Source organism: Phragmites australis, chromosome 2, assembly GCF_958298935.1.
Source record: "Phragmites australis chromosome 2, lpPhrAust1.1, whole genome shotgun sequence".
Classification (NCBI taxonomy): Eukaryota; Viridiplantae; Streptophyta; class Magnoliopsida; order Poales; family Poaceae; genus Phragmites; species Phragmites australis.
In genome coordinates, this window is record NC_084922.1 from 17480121 (window position 1) to 17505614 (window position 25494).

Here is a 25494-nt window from a genome sequence, read left to right on the forward strand (position 1 = left end):
AATTTATTAGCTAGACAAAGCACAACTCTAACTAAACGTCATTTGACACGAGTGAAAAATATCCTCAGATATCTCAATAGCACTGAAGATCTTAGTTTATTCCATAAGAAAAATCAAAATATGTATTTGATTGAATATACAGATGCTAGCTACAATTCAGATCCGCGTAATATCAAATCTCAGACGGGATTTGTTTTTCTATATGGTGGGATAACTTTTTCGTGGAAATCATCTTGATAGACCCTTGTGGCAACTTCCACTAATCATTTTAAAATAGTTACATTATATGAAAGATCATGTGAACATATATGACTTTGCAGAATGATTAACCACATACAACAGTCATATGGTATTAGTGTATTAGATTCAACAATAATTATATACGAAAGATAATTCAGCTTGTATTGTACAAATATAAACATGTTATATAAAGAGCAACATTACAAAACATATTACTCTAAAATTATTCTATTCTCATAAATTACAGACAAATAGAGGGATAGAAAATTTTCAAACAAAACCTTGTGATAATTTTGGAGATTTATTTACGAAATCTTTATCAAAATCCACATTCCATAAATATGTACACAGAATTGGTATGAGAAGATTTTGAGATGTACAAAATTCAGAGTAAATCCCTAATATATATAACATGTTATGACTTTAGATCATAAATATTGCACCATTTTCCTTTAAAAGTTTTTCTAATATTGCTTCTCATATAAGGTTTTAATACGACAATATCAATATAAGGAAATACATGTGTCATATCAATTTTCTTCTAATTTTTAAAGAGATTTTGATGACATGTTATACATATATCTCTTCATATGTTTCTCACAAGATATTTAAGGAGTATTCAACTCATTTTATATAGATGACGATCTTTTGATAAAGGAATGTTACGAAACTATGATCTTCAAAAACAACCGCCCATAGCGGTCATCACCACTGGTTCTAAACGGCCCTGTATATATTGAAACGAGATCAATGAAGGAATCACCGGTTCATTCTCCCTCTCGAATTCCTACTGTTATATTGCATCTCAACAGTATCTCAGCTATCTCACAATCATATAGATCCCAGACTCACAGCAATTCACTTGGAATGCTATTTTGTTAACAAAAGCATTCAAGAACTGCCGCTTACATGCGTCTTTTTTGTTATGACCCATTTGGATCATAGAACTTTCTCGATAAATTCATAAGAACGCACATGTCAGGTTCCAGTAGATATTTGCTTCACCACCGAAATTCTCAGGTCTCAAATGCTACCAATTACTACTTCTCGATGATGCAGAACACCCTACCGCGCTCTTCTCCAGGAAGCTGAGCCGGCTCAAATACTCACAAGCAATGCAGAGGCCTAATCAAGAGGTCTCTTTGTGGCTAGTATGTTGTGCTACATATTCTAATCTACTAGTACAAGAATATTTACTAGTTCTAGTAAAATTTTGCTATTCTGGCTCTAGAAAAGGTTTTAACTAACTGATTCAACCATTTGTAAGAAGAAATAAGTACTTTCAAATGCCACCACAATGCCAAATGAATCATAAGCCGATGTAAGGTTCAACCATAGATTACTTGCCTCCTTCCAGCTAACAAGGTTGGAGCTTTGGAAGATACCAAATTAAATCTTAACAGAGCATGGATGTTGCAACACAATATTTCAGAACAGAATACGTAAAAGCAATACCAACTTTACCCTACAAAACTAACTTTCCTTACAGTGTTAAACTGAAACTTTTGGCTCATGTTGCGCATATAACAAAGACAAAAGATTGATCAATCGCATTCTGCAGGTGCAAATTAAGTAAACTAAGAATTGCAGGACATCAAACAACAGTATCAGTATACTCCAATATATATGATTTCTAAAGTAGGACCAACAGAACAGTGAACAATATTCCAAAATCACTTGGTAGCATGTTGAATTCACCTCCCATCTGTTTAGTAAAGGTCTTCAAAGATCACAGATCAGCCCTCCCTGGGTACCTTGGGAAAGGTATAACATCTCTGATGTTCTCCATACCAGTGGCAAATAGAATCATCCTTTCAAAGCCCAACCCAAAGCCACTGTGCTTTACAGACCCAAAGCGGCGGAGGTCCAAGTACCATTCGTAGGGCTCCAAAGGTAAGCCAGCGTCTTGTATTCTGTCAAGAAAAATTGTTGTATTATCAACTGAGTAGATAGTTAAATATCAGTAGATTATGATACATGCATATAGGAGAGGAATATAAACATACAACAGTGCAAGATTTTGGCATGCTCAACATCACATTTAACCAATGCGTTCCATAGAGAGATCAATTACAGTACTCAGCTGAACGAACAAAGGAAAAAATTGTTGAACATGTACAACAAGTATGGTCAAAAGTAAAGTTTCCAGAGGAGAATAAGATACCACTTACCTACAATTCCATTACTTCAAAACAAAGAGTAGCAATACAATATATTTCTAGAGGTTTAAGTACAATACTGATGGACAAGACTAAGAAATAAACAAATGTCTTCGCATTAAAGTTGAATATCACATACCTCTGCTTGAGAACATCTAGACGTTCCTCCCTTTGGCTTCCACCAACCAACTCGCCAACCTTCCAAAGACATTCCAGCATAAAAATGAGTGACGAAGTAAAATCAGCAATTGAATATGTGGATAGCCCATTGGATCCCAGAATGACCAAAACGTTCCGTCCCCACAACACATGCAGTGTACATGCGCACTGATATTGGCACAGTTTTGATGTCTAAAAGGTTTAGCTATACCTTAGGCACAAGAACATCCATCGCAGCCACTGTCTTCTGATCGTCATTGAGCCTCATATAAAATGCTTTTATTCCTTTCGGATAGTTATAGACAATCACTGGCTTCTTAAATATCTCTTCGGTCAAATACCTTAAACATTGCAAGACAAGAAATGAATTTCCAAACAAAGTGAAATAAGCTACATGTAAAAAACAAAAAAAAAAACAGAATCCCTTAAGAAGAACTTGAACTAACAGTCCTGAAACGCATACCTTTCATGCTCAGATGCTAAATCAATTCCCCATTCAACTTTGTTCTCAAACCTCTTGCCAGTAACATTTTTCAAGAGCTCCACAGCCTTCGTATATGAAATCCGCACAAAAGAAGTTGAGGCAACAAGCTCTAGACGTTCGATTGCACTCTTATCATAATTTTTCACCATAAATTCCATATCTTCCCGGCAATGATCAACCAGCCACTTGCAAAGGTATTGTACATATTTTTCTGCACAGTTCATATCATCCTGGAAAACAATTCGACATAATATTACTGCAAACAGTTTGTACTAGGTTTTATATAATTCTTATATAATATGTACCATCAGCAAAGACAAATGCACTTAAGCTTAGTTACCTGCAAGTTTGCAAATGCAATTTCTGGCTCAACCATCCAAAACTCTGACAAATGTCGTGACGTATGTGAGTTCTCTGCCCGGAATGTTGGTCCAAAAGTATACACACTACTCAGAGCACAGGCATATGTCTCAACCTGAAGCTGTCCAGACACAGTCAAAAACGCTTGACGCTTGAAGAAATCGTTTTCAAAAGCTATTGTCCCGTCATCCCTGTGTGGAATCCCAGGCTTTAATTTAGACCTTTCGTCCAGCTTTGAAACATTTTCTTTTGCCCTCATAAGCTTAGCAACAGCAGCTGATATGTCTTGTTTGCTAGCATTTGCAGCTTTAAGTTGTGCAACTGCATCTCCTTTCTCCTGGACAAGAACTTTAGCTGCCTCGATTTCAGAATCTGTTGATGCAGGGTTCTCTTTCAATTCCTTCTCATTTTTTTCAGCCTGGCTAAACAAAGTTGTAACTTGGAACATCTCACCAGCACCCTCACAGTCACTTGTAGTTATTATTGGTGTATGTATATAGAGAAAGCCATTCTCATTGAAAAACTTGTGTGTTGCAAAGGCTAACTGGTGCCTAATTCTAGCAACTGCTCCAATCTGCAAAAAATGGTTTGGCATAAAGTCCATGAAAGTTTGATGTGTCATGAACACACAAAAAGTATAGATCCATACAACATAACACAAATTTAAATGCCAGGAATGGTAAACCAGTCATTTCAAACCTTTACCAAAAATCACAAGAAAAATACAACTACCATGGTGCCAGTTAATCATTTACTTCCAAATTATGACATTCTTATTAAGGATGACCATACTAAGTCTGTCAATTAAATGAGCTCGAGGGGGCCTAAAGGTGTTGAAGGTTGAAGCTGGGCTTGAGCCCATTTGGTTAAGGCTCGAGGTTTGGCTCAAAAAGGCTCAGTAACCCACTCGATAGTTACTTATGCAACTCCTAAAGTACTTCCGAATTGCAGTGTGCAAACTGCAAGATGTGGGAATTCAGAAACAACACATTACTAACCGTGTTGGTGTGACAGGGATGCAGGTGAAGCGCCTCTAGTTACCAACCATTTGTCTGGTTTGTGTTAAATCCATGCAAGGCAGCGCTCAAGTGTGTTGGTTGCCAAACTAAACAGAGACGTAAATACACATTCTCATAAATCGAAGCGTATGTTTAAACCGCACGAACATGGGAAAGTATGTTTCCATGCCAATTGATCCGCAGTATTTACAAATCCTAGCACCAATTTCGCTGAACAATTCGAGAATTGCACGATCTGGGCATCCATAAACCAAACCGCATACAGGCGATGAAGTTTAAAACGAGGCAAGGAGAAAAGCACCCACCGTGTTGGTGCGCGAGCGGAGGTGGACGACGTCCCTGAGTTTCTCGAGCGTGAGCTTGACCTTGCCCTTGGGCAGCGGGTAGGCAGCGGCGTCGACCTCTCCGACCTCGAGCACGCGGCTGACCTTGACTTCCACGTTCTGCTTGGTCCCCTCGGGCGGCTCCTTGATCTCGCCCTCGACGAGCACGGAGGTGCCCGTGGCGGTGAGGCGCGCGAGTGGGTGCACGGCGGCGTCGACTATGACCTGAAGCGTGGCGGCGCAGGAGCCGTCGCTGAGCTCGAGGAACGCAAAGGCGCCCCTCCCCTGCTCACGGCCCGTGCGGACCCACCCACCCACCACGACGCGGTCCCCGGCGCGCGAGGCGCCCGCGGCCAGGACGTCGCGGATGCGGGTGCGGGTAGTGGCGGGCTCCAGGTCGTCGCAGAGGGAGGCCGCGGCCATCGCCGCCGTCGCGGCGTCGGCGGCCATGGGGAGGAGGAGGGATCTCTGGGTGGTGGTGGCGGCGGCGGCGGAAGGGGTTGGGAGGGAGAGGCGGAGTAGGAATGGTTAGGGTTTTGCTCAGGTTAATTGTAGTGGCGAAGATTTGTAGTGTGTGGGCGTGGGTGGCTTTAGCGGCAGGAATCTATTCGGTCTACCGGAGGAATCTTGAGCCACTCGTAGCTCGACTAGGATCCTCTATATTATTAAGGATGAATTAATGTATAAGAATATTGGTTGTAAAGTAAAATGAGTTTGTTACTATAGTACTTTCCATTAATTAATAACTATGTACTGTAGAAACATTTATCTGTTTTATTGTACACCTGATTTGACAGTGTATCGAAGTACTGTAGATTTAATGTAGATCCTGAAACATCCCCCATGAAATCAATATCTCGCATCAGAGCTAATGCAGATGACTGTTCATCCTTTGGATTAGCTCCTTCAATGTAGAGGATCCCTTTCCCTTGTAGCTGACTGGCATTGGCATGGTTGCTTCGTTACTTTGAGGATGTGTTTTGTTAATCGGATGAGGTTTTATAGATCTGTATCATATAAGTAGCCTAAGAGAAAATATGTTGAGTAGAGTTATATTTGTTGAAAATAAGAGTGTTTAGTTGGTTGTATATGCGTGGATAGACTGAGCTGAGTTTTTATTTAGTTGATTGAATCTGAGATCGCATGAACAGATGCAAGAATTAAGATTGTGATTGATTATTCGCATGAAGAAGATTTGTAGCAATGACAAGTGGACCAGCTTGCATGAGCGGATGCAAAGCCTGCATATGTCAGGCTAGGATGAGGCCATCTATTTACATTCTTCATGTCAAGTTGGCATAGTGGATACAGGTAAGCAAACACGTTTCTCTCTGATATTATACACATTCATCATGCTAGGCTAGAGGAGATTTAGGCATCCAAACACACCCTGAGTTACTAGTTCTTTTAGCAACTTGTGCGTGATGGAGTGACATGGTGACAATACTTAGTACAGGTTGTGGTTTCCAGTTGTGATCTGAAATGCAAAGCTCCTATATTGATGTGATTTTGCCCGATCTTCCGAAAGTTAATATAATAAGTCGATTGATGGAGCTTCGACGTTGATGATCCAAAGGCTCTGAACAGAACAGATTGAGAACCCTCGCAACCACTACTCCGCGGTTATCAACTGTGCCAAGACACGGTTGACCTCGCCAAGAAGGCTTTCCCTGCATGAGAATCGAGAACACAAGCAAGAATAGGTAGATGCAATCTGAATATTGCTAATTATCAATGAAGTACTCAAGTTTGGGGTTCAACAAACCGATAAACGGTGAAACTGTCTAAAACAGAATAATCTAAGTTAAACCGAGCCTAAACTATGATGGCTATTGTATATTTATAAAGAGACATGAGGGGGTCAACCTAGGGTTGTGCAGCCATGGAAAGAGGGGTGCACAACCTGGACTCCGACCTCGACACGATTACAAAACCTGACAGGGTCCAGAACGGTGACGCAACACCTTATTCCTTTGACTATGACTCAACTATAAGGAATATTTAGTCGAACATAGATCCATTAGAAAGGGCTCAACATAAGCTTTCCAGGAAGTCCAAGAACGCCTAAAACGGATTTCGTATGAGAGAGTTATGCCCATTTTACTAATGTGCTGTCTTGAGACTTGACCACGACTTCGACTACATCCACGACTTTGACTAGAGCTCAGTCTCGAGTCCGAGTAGACTTGGCCTTCGAGGGGTGACGTTTGTGTAAGGTTGTAGTGCTTCTCTCACATTCTTAAGCAATAAAATATCACAAGAATTTAATAGTAATCCATCTAAGAAAACATGAATAGCGAGAAACGAGTTCACCTCGTGGTCTAATTGTCGTACACGTGCTCTTTTAATTGGACTTTGTATGATTTGAGGATTATTGATTGATCGTATCCGAAGGAGCCATAGGCTCATCTCCCCCCCCCCCCTCTCTTGAATTGGAGTTGTCCTCGACTCAAGCTCGTCTTCTTCTCCCAAGTAGGGCTTCAAATCTGAAATTTTAAATATAGGACTAACCCAAAAATCTACATGTAGGTCCAATTTGTATGCATTGTCATTAATTACCAAAATTATTTTAAATAGTCCATCAGCTCTAGACATCAACTTTGACTTTCTTAGTTCTGGAAACCTATCATTCCTCAAATGCAACCAAACTAAATCACCGGTTCAAATTTTATTTCCTTCCTACCTTTACTTCCAGCAATCCTATACTTTTCAGTCATGCTCTCTATATTCTCTTTAGTTGTTTCATGCAACTTACGAATAAACTCAGCATGTTTCTTAGCATCTAAATTAAGTCTTTCAAAAGTAGGCAAATGTAGTAAATTAATAGGAGCACGGAGATTAAATCCATACATTACCTGGAACGGACTTACCTTGATGGTGGAGTGTACCAACCTATTATAAGCAAATTCAATATGCTGTAAACACTCTTTCCGCATCCTCAAATTTTTCTTTAGAACAGCTCGTAACATGGTTGATAATGTACGGTTCATAACCTCTGTTTGACTATCGGTCTGAGGATGACACGTAGTAGAAAATAGCAGCTTTGTCCCTAATTTATTCCAAAGTGATCTCCAAAAGTGACTCAAAAATTTTATGTCACGATCCAAGACACTCCATATAGTCGAACGATTTCCCTGAAAAACAAATTAGCTATGTTTGTAGCATCATCGTTCTTGTGACAAGGTATAAAATGTGCCATTTTAGAAAATCTATCCACAAGTACAGATATGCTATCCCTCCCCCTTATTGTCCTAGGCAGCCCTAAAACAAAATTCATAGAAATATCATTCCATGATGCACTAGGAACAGAAAGAGGTATGTAAAGACCATGTGGATTTAAGCGAGACTTAGCTTTATTGTAAGTGGTGCATCGACACGTAGCGTTTGATATCTCATCTTATCTTTGGCCAAAAGAAGTGGGCGGCCAGCAAATCTTCAGTCTTCTTTGCTCCAAAATGTGCCATCAATCCTGCTCCATGTGCCTCCTGTAACAATAAAAGACAAACTGAGCTTGCTGGATTGCATAGCTTGTTAGCACGATAGAGCAATCCTTCATTCAGCACATATTTATTCCATATTTTTCCTTCTTTACAATGTTCAAGTACTTCTTTAAAATTCAAATCAGTAGCATATAAGTCCTTAATAGTCTCTAAACCAAAAATCTTATGATCAAGTTGAGATAATATGGTATAACGCTTAGAAAATGCATCATCAAACACATTGTCCTTTCCTTTCTTATGTTTTATGACATATGTTAAAGACTCAATAAATTCTACCCATTTAGCATGTCGTTTATTCAGTTTAGCTTGACTTCTAATATGTTTCAGTGATTCATGATCAGAATGTATAACAAATTCTTTAAGCCATAGATAATGTTGCCAAGTATCAAGCAAATAAACTAAAGCATACAATTCTTTATCATAAGTGGAATAATTCAGACTTAGCCCACTTAATTTCTTGCTAAAATAAGCAATAGGTTTACCTTCTTGAATTAATACACCTCTAATTTCAATCCCACTAGTATCACATTCTAGTTTAAAGGTCTTACCAAAATCAAGGAGTTGGAGTAAAGGAGCATGAGTAAGTTTCTTTTTCAATAACTTGAATGCTTTTTCTTCTATAGGTCCCCATTTAAAAACCACTCAGTTCTTCGTCAATTCATTCAATGGGACAGCAATGATGTTGAAATCCCGTACAAAGTGCCGATAGAATCCCGCAAGACTATGAAAGCTTCTCACTTGAGTAACAATATTAGGGGTTGGCCAGCTCTTTATGGCTTCAATTTTTGCTTCATTCACTTCTATTTCCTGTGGAGTAACTACATAGCCAAGAAAAGAGATTGGGTCCGTGCAAAAGATATACTTTTCGAGGTTACCGAACAAACATGTATCTCTCAAAGTATTAAAAACAGCACGTAGATGATCAAAGTGACTCATGTGACTGGCTATAAATCAAGATATCATCAAAGTTTACCACCACAAATTTTCCAATGAAAGCACGTAAAACTCCGTTCATCAATCGCATGAAAGTACTAGGTGTATTAGTTAACCCAAAAGGCATTACTAACCACTCATACAAACCAAAATTAGTTTTAAACGCAGTTTTCCATTCATCTCCAAGTTTCATCCTAATTTGTTGCTATCCACTTCGTAAGTCAATTTTAGTGAAAATTATAGAACCATTAAATTCATCAAGCATATCATCTAACCTAGGGATAGGGTGACGATATCTTATAGTAATATTATTAATGGCTCTAAAATCAACATACATACGCTGACTACTATCTTTCTTAGGAACCAAAAGAATAGAAACATCACAAGGACTAAGATTTTCTCGTACGTACCTGCGATCCAAAAGGTCTTGGACTTGTCACTGAATTTTCTTAGTCTCTTCCAGGTTGGTCCTATATGCAACATTGTTTGGTAAAGTTGCTCCTGGAATCAAATCAATTTGATGTTCTATCCCTCGAATTAGTGGTAATCCTGAGAGAATTTTAGCTAGAAATACATCCAAAAACTCCTGCAAAAGATTAGTAACAGTAGGAGGCAAAGAGCTAGACATATTCTCAAGTGAAACTAATAACTCTTTGCATATCAAAGCATAGCATGGTAGCTTATTATCACAAATTTCAGCAAGGTCAGTTTTAGTAGCAAGCATAACACACCCTTTTAGTCTAATTCCATCGGACTTAGAAGTTGTTGTTGCTTTCTCCTTTTCTGGGTGAAAAATGTTTTCCGCTACTTGCTGATTTTCAGATTCATTCTTAAACTCTTTTCTCTTAATTTCAGCTATCTCTTGTTCACATTTCACAATTTCAGTAGGGGTTAAAGACAGAAAAGTTATTTCCTTTCCTTTATGCATAAGTGTGTACTTATTACTTCTACCATGATGTGTTGCATCAGTATCAAACTCCCATGATCGTTCTAACAAAAGTGAACATGCTTACATGAGCACTACACCGAAATCAGCACAATCATGGTATGGACCAATAGAAAAATACACCATAGCTGTTTACATTACCTTCACCTTACTACTGTTGTAGAACCCTTGAATATGATAAAGGTGAGGATGTTTTTTTATCGGCAAGGCAACTTCTTGATCATATCTGAACTTACCAAGTTGTTGCAGCTTCTCCATCAATAATGACTCGAACATGATAATCCTTGACTATGAGGAACATCTGAAACAATTATGGATTTGTAGCTATTCTGTTTGCTCCATTTGAGTGTTTAACACTCGTTGCATGATGAGGGTCCAATAATCCTCCGTGGTAGTGGCATCGAACACTTCGTCGTGGTCGATATCCATCTCACGTCCATTCTCGTCACCTGGATGGTTAGCTGCAAGAGCATATTCATCCTCAACATCACTAGGACTTACATATCCACCATCTTCTGTTACAATGTATGCACGCTGACTTGGGCAATCCTTCGTGACATGGCCCATACCCTTAGATTGGTGGCAAATAATCCCAGTCGTGCGACCAGTCGAGGCAACCAAAGAAGAGCTCTTCCCTGGACCCTGCACACTTATGGATTTGCTTACCTCGGGAGCGTGTGATGGTGTCGAAGATATTGCTGAACGTGCCCTACTCGAGAAGGGGGTAGCAGACCATGTAGCTGAACGTGGGGGCGGTTTTGACTTGTCCCGGTGTTGATTTGGAAGTAGTCGTGCTTCCAAAATTGCTCATTGGCCTCTGTTGTCGTCCCTGCAATTCTTTTTCTGCCAAACATGCAAGTTGGAACAATCTAGGAACACTATCGTATTCTCTGTAGTCAATTATGTCCTGAATTTCACGCCTTAACCCTCCATAAAAGCGTGCCATTGCAGCCTCTTTGTCCTCAATATCACAACGCAACATACTAATTTGAAGCTCCTGATAATATTCTTCTACGTATCTATCACCTTGGTTTAAGCGCTGCTATTTCTTACGCAAATCACATTTAAAAGAGGGTGGAACAAATCTATTACGCATAGCAACCTTTAAAGCATTCCATGTAATAGGCACTAACCCATCGATGCAAACTCTATTCCACCAGATGATTGCAAAAATTTTAAATTCACTAGTGGCTTGCCTAACTCTATGCACTTTAGGAACTAAATGAGCATTAAACTTCTGTTCTATCATCATCTCCTAATTTAAATACCTTCTAGCATCATAAGCACCCTCAAAAGATGGTATAGTAAACTTAACTTTAGCAAATAGATCATCATTAATACGTGAGTTATGTTGCTGAAAGTTATTACCTCTCATACCTTGACGGTTGAAGTTCAATCGGTTCCTTTGTCGTTCATGAAAGGCATTGTATTTTTGTCTCAAAATTTCATCATTCGCGATAGACTCCTCTTGTTTATAGGCTGCACTATGAGGATCCACTCGACCATTGTTTGGTGATGGATTAACCAATCAATCAAAGCGTGTATTGAGCATTGCAATGCTTTCATTGAGTCGCTGCAATGCGGTATTGGTTCCCGCAAGCTTCTTGTCAATGTCATCATAATAGTTTGTCAATGATCATCCAACAACATTGTGAGGTCTTCTATCAAAACACACTCTTTCGCATCCGATGCTTCTCCTGCCATGGTTAGTTGAAGATAGAAAATAATGAAAGATAAACTATCCCTATCGACTACTATGTGGTGGAGGTGGAGTCACACACTCTCAAGCGTCTTACCACGCTCTTGCAAGTATTCTTACCAATCACCGTAGTTGACACAATCGGTGGCTAGTTCGTGATACCTTATCAGGTGCGAGTGAGGTAGTTACAAGAGAGGAAACCATTCTGATCGAGAGAAGGTGTAGCTTGGACAGGCAATATTTAGTAGCAAGGAATGACAATAATTGAAATCAGATTAGCAAAGCTGAATAAAAGTCCACAGTACTCGTCACAGTTGCTGGCCCGATCACGTTCCTAGAACTAGGTCAAGCAAGCCTAAGACTATATCAGACACAAGCACAATGGAACAAAATTCGCAATGCAAACTGATTCTCTTTTTTTAATTCTATCTTTTTTTTCTTTTTGCACTCTTTTCTTTCTTTCTTTAGCACTCTTTGCGTCTTGCTTGGCTTTTTTTTTTTACGAATGTGACACAAACTTAAAACTCTTCTACTGACTTTTCAAAGTCGAAAGAGGTATATGGGTCACAAACTTTTTTCAGAGAGTAGGGGTATAAAGGTAATAAAAAGATACTCTCTCTCTCTCTCTCTTCGAATTTTGGCTACCTCTATTTCGACTATGGTGGTCAGATCCGAGAAGGTGGGCGACTCTGACTAAGTGGTCGGATCCGAGAAGGTGGGCAAATCCAACTAGGTGGTTGCGACGACTAGGTGGTCTGACCCAAGTGGATGGTCGAAGTACCTGGTCGGACCTCAAGTAGATGGTCGACTCGACTAGTCGTCGAACTCGAGTAGATGGTTAAATCGACTAGTGGTCGAACCTAAGTAGATGGTCGACTTGACTAGTGATCGAAGCGGAGTAGGTGGTCGAACATGACTAGTAGTTGAACCCGAGTTGATGATCGAACTTGATTAGTGGTCGACATGGCCTGTGACACAATCTCGACTAAAGCAGGCAAGGGCAAATCGAGATACACGACGACTAAGACAACAAAGACTTGATACTAGAAACTAGAACACGATGACTCGACCAGCAACAAAGACACCGACGATGGACTCAAACTCAACAACGCGAAAACTGAAAACAAAATTGCGAAATGCTCAATGTGGTTTGGACAGCGGAAAATCTATGATCTAAATATTTTTGTGGGACAATTTTTCTGCACTCTAGGTAATGGAACAAAACTGAATAAAGGGGTAACTAATATTACCTAATGGGCAACCGAGACTTTGATACCACTTAATGTGCTTTTGCCCAATCTTTCGAAAAGTAATATGATAAGTCAATTGGTGGAGCTTCGATGTTGATGATCCAAAGGCTCCGAACAGAACAGATCGTGAACCCTCGCAACCACTACACCACTACTCTGTCGTTATCAATCATGCCAAGACGCAATTGACCTCACCAAGATGGCTTTTCCTGCAAGCGAATCAAGAACACAAGCAAGAATAGGTAGATGCAATCTGAATATTGCTAATTACCAATGAAGTACTCGAGTTTGGGGTTCAACAAACCGATAAACGACGAAACTGTCTAAAACAAAATAATCTAAGCTAAACCCGAGCCTAAACTATGACGGCTATCGTATATTTATAGGGGGATATGATGGGGTCAACCTAGGGTTGTGTAGCCATGGAAAGAGGCGTGCACAACCTGGACTCCAACCTCGACACGATTACAAAACCCGACATGGTCTAAAAAGGTGATGCAATACCTTATTCTTTTGACTATGACTAAAATATAAGGAATATTTTTTCAAGCATATATCCGTTGGAAAGGGCTCGACATAAGCTTTCCAGCAAGTCCAAGAACACCTAAAACGGACTTCATATGAGAGAGTTATGCCTGTTTTACTGACATGCTATCTTAAGACTCGACCATGACCATGACTTCGGCCACGTCCACGACTTCGATTAGAGCTCAGTCTCAAGTCCGAGTAGACTTGGCCTTCTAGGGGTGACGTCCGGGTAAAGTTGTAGTGCTTTTCCCATGTTCCTAAGTAAGAAAATATCACAAGAATTTAGTAGTAATCCATCCAAGGAAACATGAACAGCGAGAAACAAGTTCACCTGGTGGTCTAATTGTCGTGCACATGCTCTTGTAATTGGACCTTGTATGATTTGAGGATTATTAGCGGTATTGATCGTATCCGAAGGAGCCATGGGCTCATCATATATCCCAGTTGCTTTAATCTCCTCATAGCAAAAGGATTGGAAAAAACACTTGTTATATATCTCTAACTCCCCCTTAGTCTATAGAGGCCTCTTTCCCCTATAAAATCCGTCCTGGATGAAGAAGCACCACAAATCCATCCACACCACCTACTACGTCACGACGATTGGTGAACTTAGGCAAAGTAGCTTAACCGGGTGTCACGTAGCCAAAGACTTTATTAGTTGAAGGCTAAGCCTCTTGAAAGTGCGGGATCACTTTGCTTAGGAATATGCTAGAGACAGCAAGAGCTCCAAGGACGCTGTTAGAGGTAAGATTTATATAGCAATTTGCTGCTTGTGTTATTGCAGTCAAGCTCTTTCGAGTGGCTTTTTCTTTTTATAGATCTGTCTCCTCCAGATATTGCTATGATTGAGCAAACTCTTCTGTGAAGAAGCACAAGAATGCTCTGTGCCGCAATACTCCCTCATGAATCCTCGACCAGAGGTGGGGATTTCTCAAGTAAGAGAGTAGTGCTGATTACTACTTATTCAACTTGATTCAACTTTTTGATTACAGGCCCCAGTCTTTCATCAAGAGCACATCCTCACGATTGAGGTCCATGACCTTGATGACACTTCCACTTCTAGAACCGGCAACAAGGGGAAAACACTAGTTGATCGTAGGGCCAAAGGGTCTCTTCGATCCAAGAGATCGTCTTTGCTATATGATCTAGCACCCCTTAAGCACTCGCGGAAAAGAAAACAATTGATACTAACATCGAGTAGTTAGGTGATTATTTAGTCACTACTCTGGCTATCAAGCACTTGCATATTAACGCTTGGTCTGTATGGGTGGCCTTTCTACATGAGGTAGCCAGAGCCACTCCTCTATCGCCTCCTCAAGTAACCAACATGGCTGATGACTCAGTAAGAAATGTAACCTTTATTGAGTTGCCCCCCCCCCCCCTCACATTTGTCATTTTTCTAAGCATCGGCTCAATGAATCCAGAATGTTGATGAATCATTGTGGCCTAGTTTCTTGCAGGCAATGATAGCTTTAGCTTCATCTAACCCATAGATGGCCCCTCCAACACAACCGATGCTAGCTGCTGATATGACGAAGAAGAAAGTTACCATCAAAAGGCAGAAGTTGAGAGTTTTTGCCCGCATCCCAGTCGCCACAAGGTTAGATATGACTATTCGTCTTGGTTTGTGGTCTTCCTTCCTGTTTCTTAACCAGTCGATGGCAGGTTGCCATGCCTAGAGAAGTCGAAGGAGAAGGAAACAAGCGATCCAGCTAGCCAACCCGTTTCAGCTTCTTCTGACATGCCACTTCCACCTCCTCAAGTAGAGAAAACTTCAGTAGATACTCATGAACCAAGTCTGAGACTCGATGCACCTGAGGCTCCTACAAGGCCACATGCCGTTGATCCATGGGCGGCAATGAAATCTTACCTCGAGGCTATTTGCACCCAAGCAAAAGCTGCCAAGGCCCAACTTCTGGCGATCAAACCCACAAGCTACCAGAAAACTCTCGAGGAGAAGGATGGTGAGCTAACCGCTCAACAAAAAAGGATTGAATGTCAGTTTTACTCACAGATCACTAGTATGTGATTCAAACAATGAGCAACTAATGACAATTGCCCTTACTCGCCTTCTCAGATCTTGAATCTTTCTTAGAAGACAAGGTAACCCTTCTTGATGATGCGATGGAAGCCATCGATGGAAAGGATAAATACCTTGCAAGACTCAAAGAAACTTCGAAGAAAGTGAAAGCTAATAGGGAAACGATGGCTGAGGCTTTGAAGAAAGCAGAAAGTGATTGAGACCCCATGGCTGCCAATCAAGACATTGCGGTTACAACACTTCAAAAGCTAAGAGAGCAGACCCTTGATCGTATGAACTAGTATGCCTCCATAAGCGTTGAGATAATGCTTAGTCTCCTCAAGAGCTACAACCCTGACCTCGACACATTAGTAGTGACAGAGAAGTTTAGGTGTTCAATAGAGGAAGTAACAAACATTATTCAGAGTATTGAGTCTCAGATCCCAAACTTCGTCGAGTCTTTAGCATTTAGCATGCCTAACAACGAGAGCGAGGGTAGCCCTTCTAACTAACTGGACTTGAAACATTTAAAACTTATTCCATGACTTGGTGATGTCTGTAAACATTACTGATATTTTGCCTGTCTATTATGCTACTGCCTATTATTTCCTTATGGATGAAATAGAGTTAGCACAAGTAGATGCAAATATTGATTAGTAAATGTTGTAACCATCCTCGTGTTTTTGCTGACTTTGGAGACCAGCCACGTCGCCAGCAAGTTGAGCACGGCGCGATGCTCCTTCCCGAGGTGCTGGTGTCGCCCTTATCTCCTTCCCCTCGGCCTCTCTCTGCTCCGTCTCTCACTCAGCCCCGCGTACAGAGTAGAGCAGAGTGCAGCACCACGCTGCCACCAAATCTGCCACGCCACCGACAAGCTCCCTCAAGCCCGAGCCGTGTGAAGCGAAGAGGAAGGCCTCTGAAACACCCCCAGCTGTTTCCCCTTCGAGACCCCACCCTTCCTGGCCGGATTTCCGCACCTCACCGCTGAGCTGTCGAGCCACCGCCTCTCTGGCCCAACCGACACCATGGTGAGCTTCCCCGCGATCTCTTGAACCCTTTGCACGCGCAGTCTTCCCTTTGGCCTGTCGCCGGCGCGCTTCTCCGCGTGAGCCACTCGCCGCCACCACCTCTGCACATGCTGCAGGCCGGGCCACCGTCGGGCCCGTCGGAAATTGGCCGTGCCATTGAGTCCACGTGCTTGCGTAGATGCTGTAGGAGTGCTCGACCGGGTCGATTACACCGCCGTTAGGCAACCGGCATGCTTGACCAAGCCGTCGCCATTGATTGCCGCTATTTGCCGTCGATGGCCGCCCTCTAGTCGTCGCCGGCGACAACATGTCCCTCAATTGAGTCCCCCGTGTTACACTGGTGGTGCCGTTCACTACCGGCTACTTCGCCGTGCCACCGGTACTGTGCCGCCCGCGTGCTCGTTCAATTTTGACCTGAGTCAAAACCCTCTGGGCCCACTGTCGGTGACTATGGCTAGCTCGGCCTGGGTGCAAAAAGTTTTCGTCCCATTTAATATTCGGGTTTAATCGGTTAATGCGAAATTGAATTTTGGTTCAACGCATAATTCAGCTGAAACTTGCAAAATACATAGAAAATTGTGTATAGCTCCAAAAATGATGAAACTAATTTTGTTATGTTTATATGATCATTATCTATATGTTAAAAATACTGGGAGTTATGAAATGTGTATTTAAATTGCATGGGTTAATAAAATATGTTTGAGCTTTATTAATCCATAATTAGATATTGGTAACTCCAAAATTGATGAAATCAATTTTGTAAAACTTGTTAATTGATTCCCTGCTCATTAAAAATAATCACCCTCATGTTAGACATGATTAAATTCCTATTTAGGATTAAGCTTTGTGTTAAGCTTAATTAATCCAGGAAAATGAGTAGATGCTTAACATTAATCCAAATTAAGAAAATTTTGAGGCTTAAACTCATGTCATGATGCACTGCATCTCCACCTTGTCATATACTGTGGAGCATCCATCATTGCATGTCATTCGTGCTCATCATTGCATGCGTTCCTCAGTAGTGAACGAAGAACCGGAGCGTGACGTGAGTGTGATCGAGGTTGACACCGAGGCACACCACTTCTGCGAGTTCTGTTCGGGAAGTATCAGGCAAACCTCGGAGCAGCAAGGCAAGCATCGAAGCATACTGCACCCTTTGTTCAAATTAAATGGAGTCTAAAATTGATAAATTATGCTCTATGTATGTTTGCATGTGTTGAGTCTAGTGTCGGGCTGATATGGGTAGAACCTATGTTGATGCATTATCTCTACCTTGACTTCTTGATAAATTCTTATCCTTGTAGCCTTGATGATATAGTTGGTGTCTAGCTTCAAGGTTTATTCGAAATACTTAGCAATGCTTAGGTCCTCGGTAGAAGTGGAGCGAGCCTAGGGCTTTATCACTGTTCACAAATACAAAGATGAAGTTGAGGTGGATGGTTGAGATGTGAGATTGAGGCAAGATATGGGCGGTGTTAGGGGTATCTTCTGCCCAGGAGGAGTCCTCTGGGTAGTTCGGGAGAGGAACCGGGATGCCGTAGACCGCCTGCATTGTTGAAGGCCATTCGTCGGTACAGTTGGCTCTAGCACTTACCGTACTCACCACATGTTGATCTAATGGTAAGGTAAGCCGATTATCAAATGTCGTGTCGACACTTGCCTTGCGGCTCTATGACGCGTAAGAGAAAAAGAAAAGGAGAAGTAAGGTGGTGGGGAGCCGTAGGTGTCCGGGACACGCTCGCGGTAACCCCGGTGTCATAGGGGCATTGCAAGTGGGTGGTTCTGGGTATGAGAAAGGTTGACTCGAGTACCCCCTTGTGTGTACTTTCATGAGTAGCACAAGCCGGATGGTCCTCAAGTCGTGTGAGTAAAGTTGTACCTCCCTGCAGGGTGTAAGAACAATTTGAATTGCTGCGCTCTTGGTCATGAGCATGCTATTGTTTCATTTGTATCGGTCGTAGAATTTACGAATGTGGGATAAGATTATGGTGTGATGGTTTTGGTTGGTGGTTTGTTGATGAGATACTATGGTTACTATACATACATGTTCAAGTTGTGTTTTGCAGGGTAGAAAGGTAGTTGTTTTTGGAGTTAAGTATAGATGCTCACACATATGTGTCTAGGTTGCTTACCGCATATGTTTTACTTAACCTTATGGCCTACTCTTGCTAACAACTCAATGCATAATCCTTGGAGTCGAGCTAAGTATATGTGCTCTATATGGTTTAAGTCTTGCGAGTACCTTCGTACTCATGCCTGTGCTTTCAGGTTCTGCTGGTGAGGGTGATGTGTTGTTTTGCTACTTCGTGCCCGCCGATGCAGGTGGTGGGCAAGGGTAGTGCATCCTACTCTGGTGAGGCATAGCTTTTGGGGTGGAACCTAAGGGCATATGGTTCCACTCTCCTTTTGCTGTTGTTAAGGTTTGTTTTCCGCTGCGTAGTTCCTCTTTGTGTAAATTGTTGCAAATGGTTACATGCTTAAGAACTTGTAATATAACTTTAATTACTCGCTCTTTCATAATATATGTTGTGATATGCATGTTGGAAAGGCATGTGTTCCGATCTTGGGCATAAAACACGTGCCGGGACTACCAGAATGGTATTCTGGTTAATCACTGAGGTTGTGATTATGAATAATGATCCTCCTAATGATTAATTAGAATACTGTTTGGACGGTTCCTCATAGTCTTACAAAACCTCCAGCATAAACAGAGAGTCTCACAAACCTTCGGCAAAAACGGAGAACTTTACAAAACCTCCGACAAAAATGGAGAGTCTCTCAAACCTCTGACAAAAACGGAGAGTCTTACAAAACCTCCAACAAAAACGGAGAGTCTCACAAACCTCTGGAAGAAATGGAGAACTTTACAAAACCTCCGATAAAAACAGAGAGTCTTACAAAACCTCCGACAAAAACGGAGAGTCTTACAAAACCTCCGACAAAAATGGAGTCTTACAAAACCTCCGGCAAAAACGGAGAACTACCTTCGACAAAAACGGAGAGTCTTACAAAACCTCTGGCAAAAACGGAGAACTTTACAAAACCTCCGACAAAAACGGAGAGTCTTACAAACCTCTGGCAAAAACGGAGAACTTTACAAAACCTCCGATAAAAACGGAAAGTATTACAAAACCTCCGCACAACGGAGAGCTTCACCAAACCTCCGGTAAAAATGAAGAGCTTTACCAAACCTCTGCACAACTAAGAGCTTTACCAAATCTCCGGCAAAAATAGAGAGCTTTACCAAACCTCCGCACAACGGAGAGCTTTACAAAACCTCTAGCAAAATAGAGAGCCTTACCAAACCTCTGCCAAAACAGAGAGACTTCCAAAAACCCCTGCAATGGGGATGTTTTCTGAAAACTCCGCCGGGCGAAAAGGTTCTAAAAGAACCTAACGGGAAGAGTACCCCGGCATCTTTAAGGCAAATGCCTCCGTGCCGAAGGGATACGAAACCCACTGGCCTCCAAAGAGCACAGCACATAGATCAAAGGAGTATAAAAATCCCCCTCCCTATAGGGAAAGGTATGACCCGTGTGACTCAAACACATATGGTAAAAGGTAAAATCATTACCCTACCATCTCCTTTAAAGACACATTTCATACGTCATTTTATGAGTGTTATACTGATATTTAATAAAAGCCCACGCTTTAAACATAGTGGAACCCTCGACTGTCCATTGCAGAGACCGCAATTCATGGCAGTGGCTAAGGGCCGAGAGAGTCACGGACCACCTCTCTTGCCTAGCCTTCGGTTTCACCTCCAACAACACCGTCGCTAGGCTCCGGACGGTGTGCCTCTGGAGCCGAGCAGCGGCTAAGGACCAAGGAGGTCGTGGACCACCTCTCCTGCCTAGCCTTCGGCTTCGCCTCCAACAACGCTGCTGCTAGGCTCCGGACGGGGTGCCTCTGGAGCCAGGCAATGACTAATGGCCAAGGGGTCGCGAACCACCTCTCCCGTCTAGCCTTCGGCTTCGCCTCCGACACGCTATCGCCAAGCTCCGAACGGAGTACCTTCGGAGCTGGGCAGCAGCTAAGGGCCGAGGGGGTCGCAGACCACCTCTCCCGCCTAGCCTTCGGCTTCGCCTCCGACACGCCGTCGTCAGGCTCCGAATGGAGGACCTCTAGAGCCGTGCAGCGGCTAAGGGCCAAGGGGGTAGTGGACCACCTCTCCCACCTTGCCTTTGGCTTTGCCTCCGACGCATCGTCGCCAGGCTCCAGACGGAGCACCTCCGGAGCTGGGCATCGGCTAAGGGACGAGGGTGTCACGGACCACCTCTCCTGCCTAGCCTTTGGCTTCACCTCCGACATACTGTTGCCTTCAACCCGGGCAGTCACTAAGGAACCCGAAGGGTAAAGGACCACCTCCGGAGCTCATCTCCAGAGGTTCCAGATGGACTTCGTTGAGTCGGAAATCTAGAACAAATTGGGAAGGAGGCCCTACCAGTGCCAACCTCGAGGAGTACGCAATAACCGGGAATGACAAGGTCACCACTGCTCCACTCGGTTCTCCTTAGTTACCCTATGTATCTACCACCACCAGATTCCCGAGGCTGCCTCTCCCCTAGAAGGAACGAAATCAGCGATGATCTACGTGAAGGCTCGGTACCTCGATCGTCTCAAAAACTAGCCATCGCCTTTGAAGGGGACAAAGAAGCACGGTTTGAAAGCACAAAGGCACGCGTGCATACGGTCACCCGTTAGAAAGATCCCCTTACACTCCGATATGGGAGGAGACATGACCATTCCTGAAGGTCTATGTTATATTATTAAACAAATAGTACATCCAAGGGACACATACTGAAGCAACAGTATAGAAATTGCCTCGAAGAAGATAGATCCCTACAGAGCAAAACAGGGTGAGAAAGAGTACAAGGTGACCAAGTTAAGCCATGAGCCCACAGCAAGGCTATGATCGACCATGAGACGTGGATTTATCATGGCGTCACCAAGTACACCATCCCGGTGATCACCTTCACCTCCTACGGGTCCCCGACAGGGGCCACGCATGGGACGGTGTATATGCCTCATCTGCAGCCTGTCGCTGCGGAAGCCGATACAGTAGTCAGCTCCTGAGCTATCGGAGGACAGGGAGGAGTCTGAGGAGGTCACCAGCGGGGCCTTCTCCCTCACCTTCACAGCCTCCTCCTTCGCCACCGGCTCCACAGATGCCTGCTCACTCTCCCTCCGCAGGAGATCCCAGTCGATCTCCTCATCATTATCGGAGATATCGATGATCTCGACAGGCATGGCCTCCTCGGCCAAAGGTCGGGCCAGAGCGACAGGCAACCGCCTCCCCTGCAGAGATGGAAGCAGTGTGGCCATCGACGCCTCTACCGGCGATTGAAACGGTTTGGCTCCCAAAGAAGCCGTCGAGATCATCGACATCTCCGAAGAGGATAAGGAGGAAGACGATGCCATACTCAAGTCAAGGTTAACTGCTCGCTCGTGGGGCTGCGGAGACTCCAGCCGGGTAACCCCAGCTTTATACCCGGGCTAGGCAGCCACGTAGGTCCGGAAGATGAAGCAGAACCAACACCGCAGTGTCCCCTCTTGAATACCTTGGGGGGACCATTGGCCATATCTGGGTCATTCCTCCAACACGTGGTAGCGCTCCACGGCGAATGCCTCTATTTCTCGCACAGATGTCCTGTCACATTAATAACCCAAACCCCTTTTGACGCATGACAGGGGCGTGGGCGCAAGACCCTAAAGGACCTCCCGCATTGTCCAGTCAGAATACGGCAGTGGCACGTCTTATCCTGCAATGCAAATAAGTGGGATCCTCCAATCCCACACGTAACCTCGACCCTAGCGACCTCAAAGGGTAGGAAGAACCATACCGAAGGAATCGGGATAACGTATATCGGTCTCAACATGGACCTCAGAATTACACCACATCCATCGACATCCCTCTGACCTAGGGTCCCTACACCGTGCATGATAGCTCCAACAAGCTCTGGGGCAGATCGCCACCACCAGTACGCCATTAGCCTTGGGCTCGCCATCGACGTCCATGGTTTCTAAACGAAAAAACTTCTTAAAGGACAAGGAATTGCCATCAGGCATCCTTGATGCTATACCAGGCTAGGGTTGGTTTTTCCTCTGCATCCTCTCCCTCCTTCGAAGTATTGGGGCTCGAGAATGAGGGGGTACTGTTGGGGGAAAAATAAACCAGCCTGACGATAATAGACGAAGATTACCATCCAGGTCCCTCTGGAGCCTTGATCTCCGAACCCTTAGTTAAAGGCTCGACCTCCAAAGTCATCAGATCCCTTCACAGTACCCCTTCGTCCCCCAAAGCTTCGGCCTCCTGAAGCCCCGACCTTCCAGAGTCCTGCTTCCCAAAGCTTTCACCTCCTGGTTCCATGCCTCCCGAGGCCCTTGCCTCAGGCTACTCGGGCTGCCTTCTCGAAGGCTACAACATGAGTCAGCAGGCCTTAGGAAAGATCTGCCGGAAGGAGAGCACCGGTCGTGCTTTACCTGCAAGGAAGTGACTGGCATTAAAAGTCTAGGCTAATGGACGCTGCTCTGCTGCTCTGACACTCCGGCGTAATGGAGGCTATCCTGACACCCCTGATAGTGCGGCGTCGGGCCGCAATTGGGGACCGGCTTGCTGCACTCTAGGGGGTAGGCACCACGATAGTTACTATGGTGGATATTTATCTCCACCGATCGGGTAGAAAGTAGTTATCTGCGATAAGGCCCAGTAATTCAGTCAGATCCCAGATATTTGTACATTATGATAACTTGTACGCCAAGCTATGCACGATCCTATAAATAGGGGGCCATGATCATCTGGGCAGGAGAGAACGAGCTAGACAGCAAAAAAGACACAAAGGTGAAAACACACCAAGTCACGCTGTGATACTCCTCCCAGAGCGATCTATTTTTTTCTACCATCAATACATTCGTGGTGTTCCTTCCTCTTAAACTTCATCTCCAAGCTTGAGTCTCATCCTTAGAAGAAACTATCGTTGTACTTACTGGGGAAGACGAACTCTTGCTCCAACACTCGCAAAACTCCTAGATTGGCATCGCTTTCACTCAGTTGGATCGGTGGTGCAACACTCTCTAACAGAATAAGAATGCAATTCATAAATATTAAACGATGGAAAAGTGTGCACATGATGCATGGTTGAATAATACTAGAGCGTTGTGCTTCAAAAATATTTGCAAAAGATTGCTAAATGATTAAGGTTTCAAAGTTTGCAACCTCGGGCAAGCTAACCTAAGTGCACATAGCCTTGCCTCACTAGCAGTTAGATTGATGTTGTGCTAGCGGTCAGACCGCTGACGTGCAGAAGGTTTTGGCCTATGGCAGCCAGACCATAGGCATGCTGGCGGTCAGACCGCTGTATGGTGATCTGATAGGCCCTATTGGAGGTTAGAGCGCCAGACCTTGCCAGCAGCGCCTTTGTGGGGTTGTCGGTGAGGACTCTAGCAAAACCTTTGATGACGAAGGGTATAAAAATGCTCTATGGGACTAGTGGAGTGCTTCTAAAGTGATTTGAATAACATTCACCGAGCTAAACTCAAAATACCCTATGGATTGGATCTAGGCTAGGTTGAACTTGGGTCTAAACGACATGAGAGTCAAATTGAGCTTGAAAACAACAGAAAAATAGTAGGGGATGCCTCACCTTAGTGTATGGCAGCCATCTAGTGGATCAATCTACTTCAAAGAAGCTCTGGTTTGGAGAACATGCTCTGGGGTAGTGTGCAGGCTTGAGGTTGGATCAGCATGCCTTTGGCAAGGGAGAAGAGGGGAGGAGCTCAAGGAAGTCCTCCGGAAGCTTGGGGAGGTTCCCACCGTTGATCTGCGGTCATTGTGGACGTCAAGGTGGAGCTCTCCTTCTCTCTCTATGGTGGAGTAGGGAAGAGCGTGATGGAGTGAGTGTGAGAGAAAGTAAGAGAGTGATTGATTCATTTAAGTTGAGTCTCTACGCTCTGGCGGTCAGACCACCAATGCTCCTGGTCAGACAGTGATGAGCCCACGGCTCCTTTGGATACGATCAATACCGCCAATAATCTTCAAATTATACAAGGTCCAATTACAAGAGCACGAGCACGACAATTAGACCACCAGGTAAACTTGTTTCTCGCTATTCATGTTTCCTTGGATGGATTCCTACTAAATTATTGTGATATTTTATTGCTTAGGAACATGGGAGAAGCACCACAACCTTACTCGGACATCACCCCTCAAAGGCCAAGTCTACTCGGACTCGAGGCTGAGCTTTAGTCGTGGTCGTGGTCGAAGTCGTGGTCATGGTCGAGTCGCAGGACAACACGTCAGTAAAACGGGCATAACTCTCTCATATAAATTCCGTTTTAGGCAATCTTGGATATTCTGGAAAGCTTACGATGAGCCCTTTCCAATTGATATGATCTTGACCAAATATTCCTTATAGTTTAGTTAGAGTCAAAGAAATTGTGAAATGCGAATAATAGATAGCTAAAAATAAAAGAAAAAAGGGAGAATGAATCTGAAAATTAGCAAGTAGAGAAAAAGTTTTCTCACCCAAAAAGAAGAAGGCAACAACAACTTCTAAGTTCAATGGAATTAGACTAAAAGGGTGTGTTATGCTTGCTACTAAATCTGACCTTCCTAAAATTTGTGATAATGACCTATCATGCTATTCTTTGTTATGCACAAATGCTTTAGTTTCACTCGAAAATATATCTAGCTCTTTGTCTCCTACTATTGCCAACCTTTTGCAGGAGTTTGTGGATGTATTTCCAGCTGAGGTACCCCTACGATTACCACCTATTTGAGGGATTGAACATCAAATTGATTTGATTTCGAGAGCAACTTTGCCAAACCGTGCTGCATATAGGACCAA

The 25494-nt window shown here is 43.3% G+C and overlaps 1 protein-coding gene across 1 annotated transcript; it reads right to left on the reverse strand.

The window, feature by feature from the left end:
- Positions 1 to 1651: 1651 nt before the first annotated feature.
- Positions 1652 to 5319, reverse strand: LOC133901529 (asparagine--tRNA ligase, cytoplasmic 1-like). The gene is made up of 6 exons (XM_062342877.1): positions 4727 to 5319; positions 3383 to 3976; positions 3022 to 3272; positions 2770 to 2899; positions 2539 to 2597; positions 1652 to 2153 (listed from the first exon to the last, which is right to left on the reverse strand). Exons 1-6 carry the CDS (start codon positions 5192 to 5194, stop codon positions 1970 to 1972), a joined length of 1686 nt encoding a protein of 561 aa, XP_062198861.1. The 5' UTR covers positions 5195 to 5319; the 3' UTR covers positions 1652 to 1969.
- Between the last annotated feature and the right edge of the window lie 20175 nt (positions 5320 to 25494).

Coding starts and splice junctions, on each gene's coding strand:
- LOC133901529 (XM_062342877.1), bottom strand. CDS start 5,194: ATGGCCGCCGACGCCGCGACGGCGGCGATGGCCGCGGCCTCCCTCTGC. Junction 3,273..3,382: donor TTGCATTTGCAAACTTGCAG/GTAACTAAGCTT, acceptor ATTGTTTTCCAG/GATGATATGAACTGTGCAGA. Junction 2,154..2,538: donor CTAGATGTTCTCAAGCAGAG/GTATGTGATATT, acceptor TTTTCTTGACAG/AATACAAGACGCTGGCTTAC.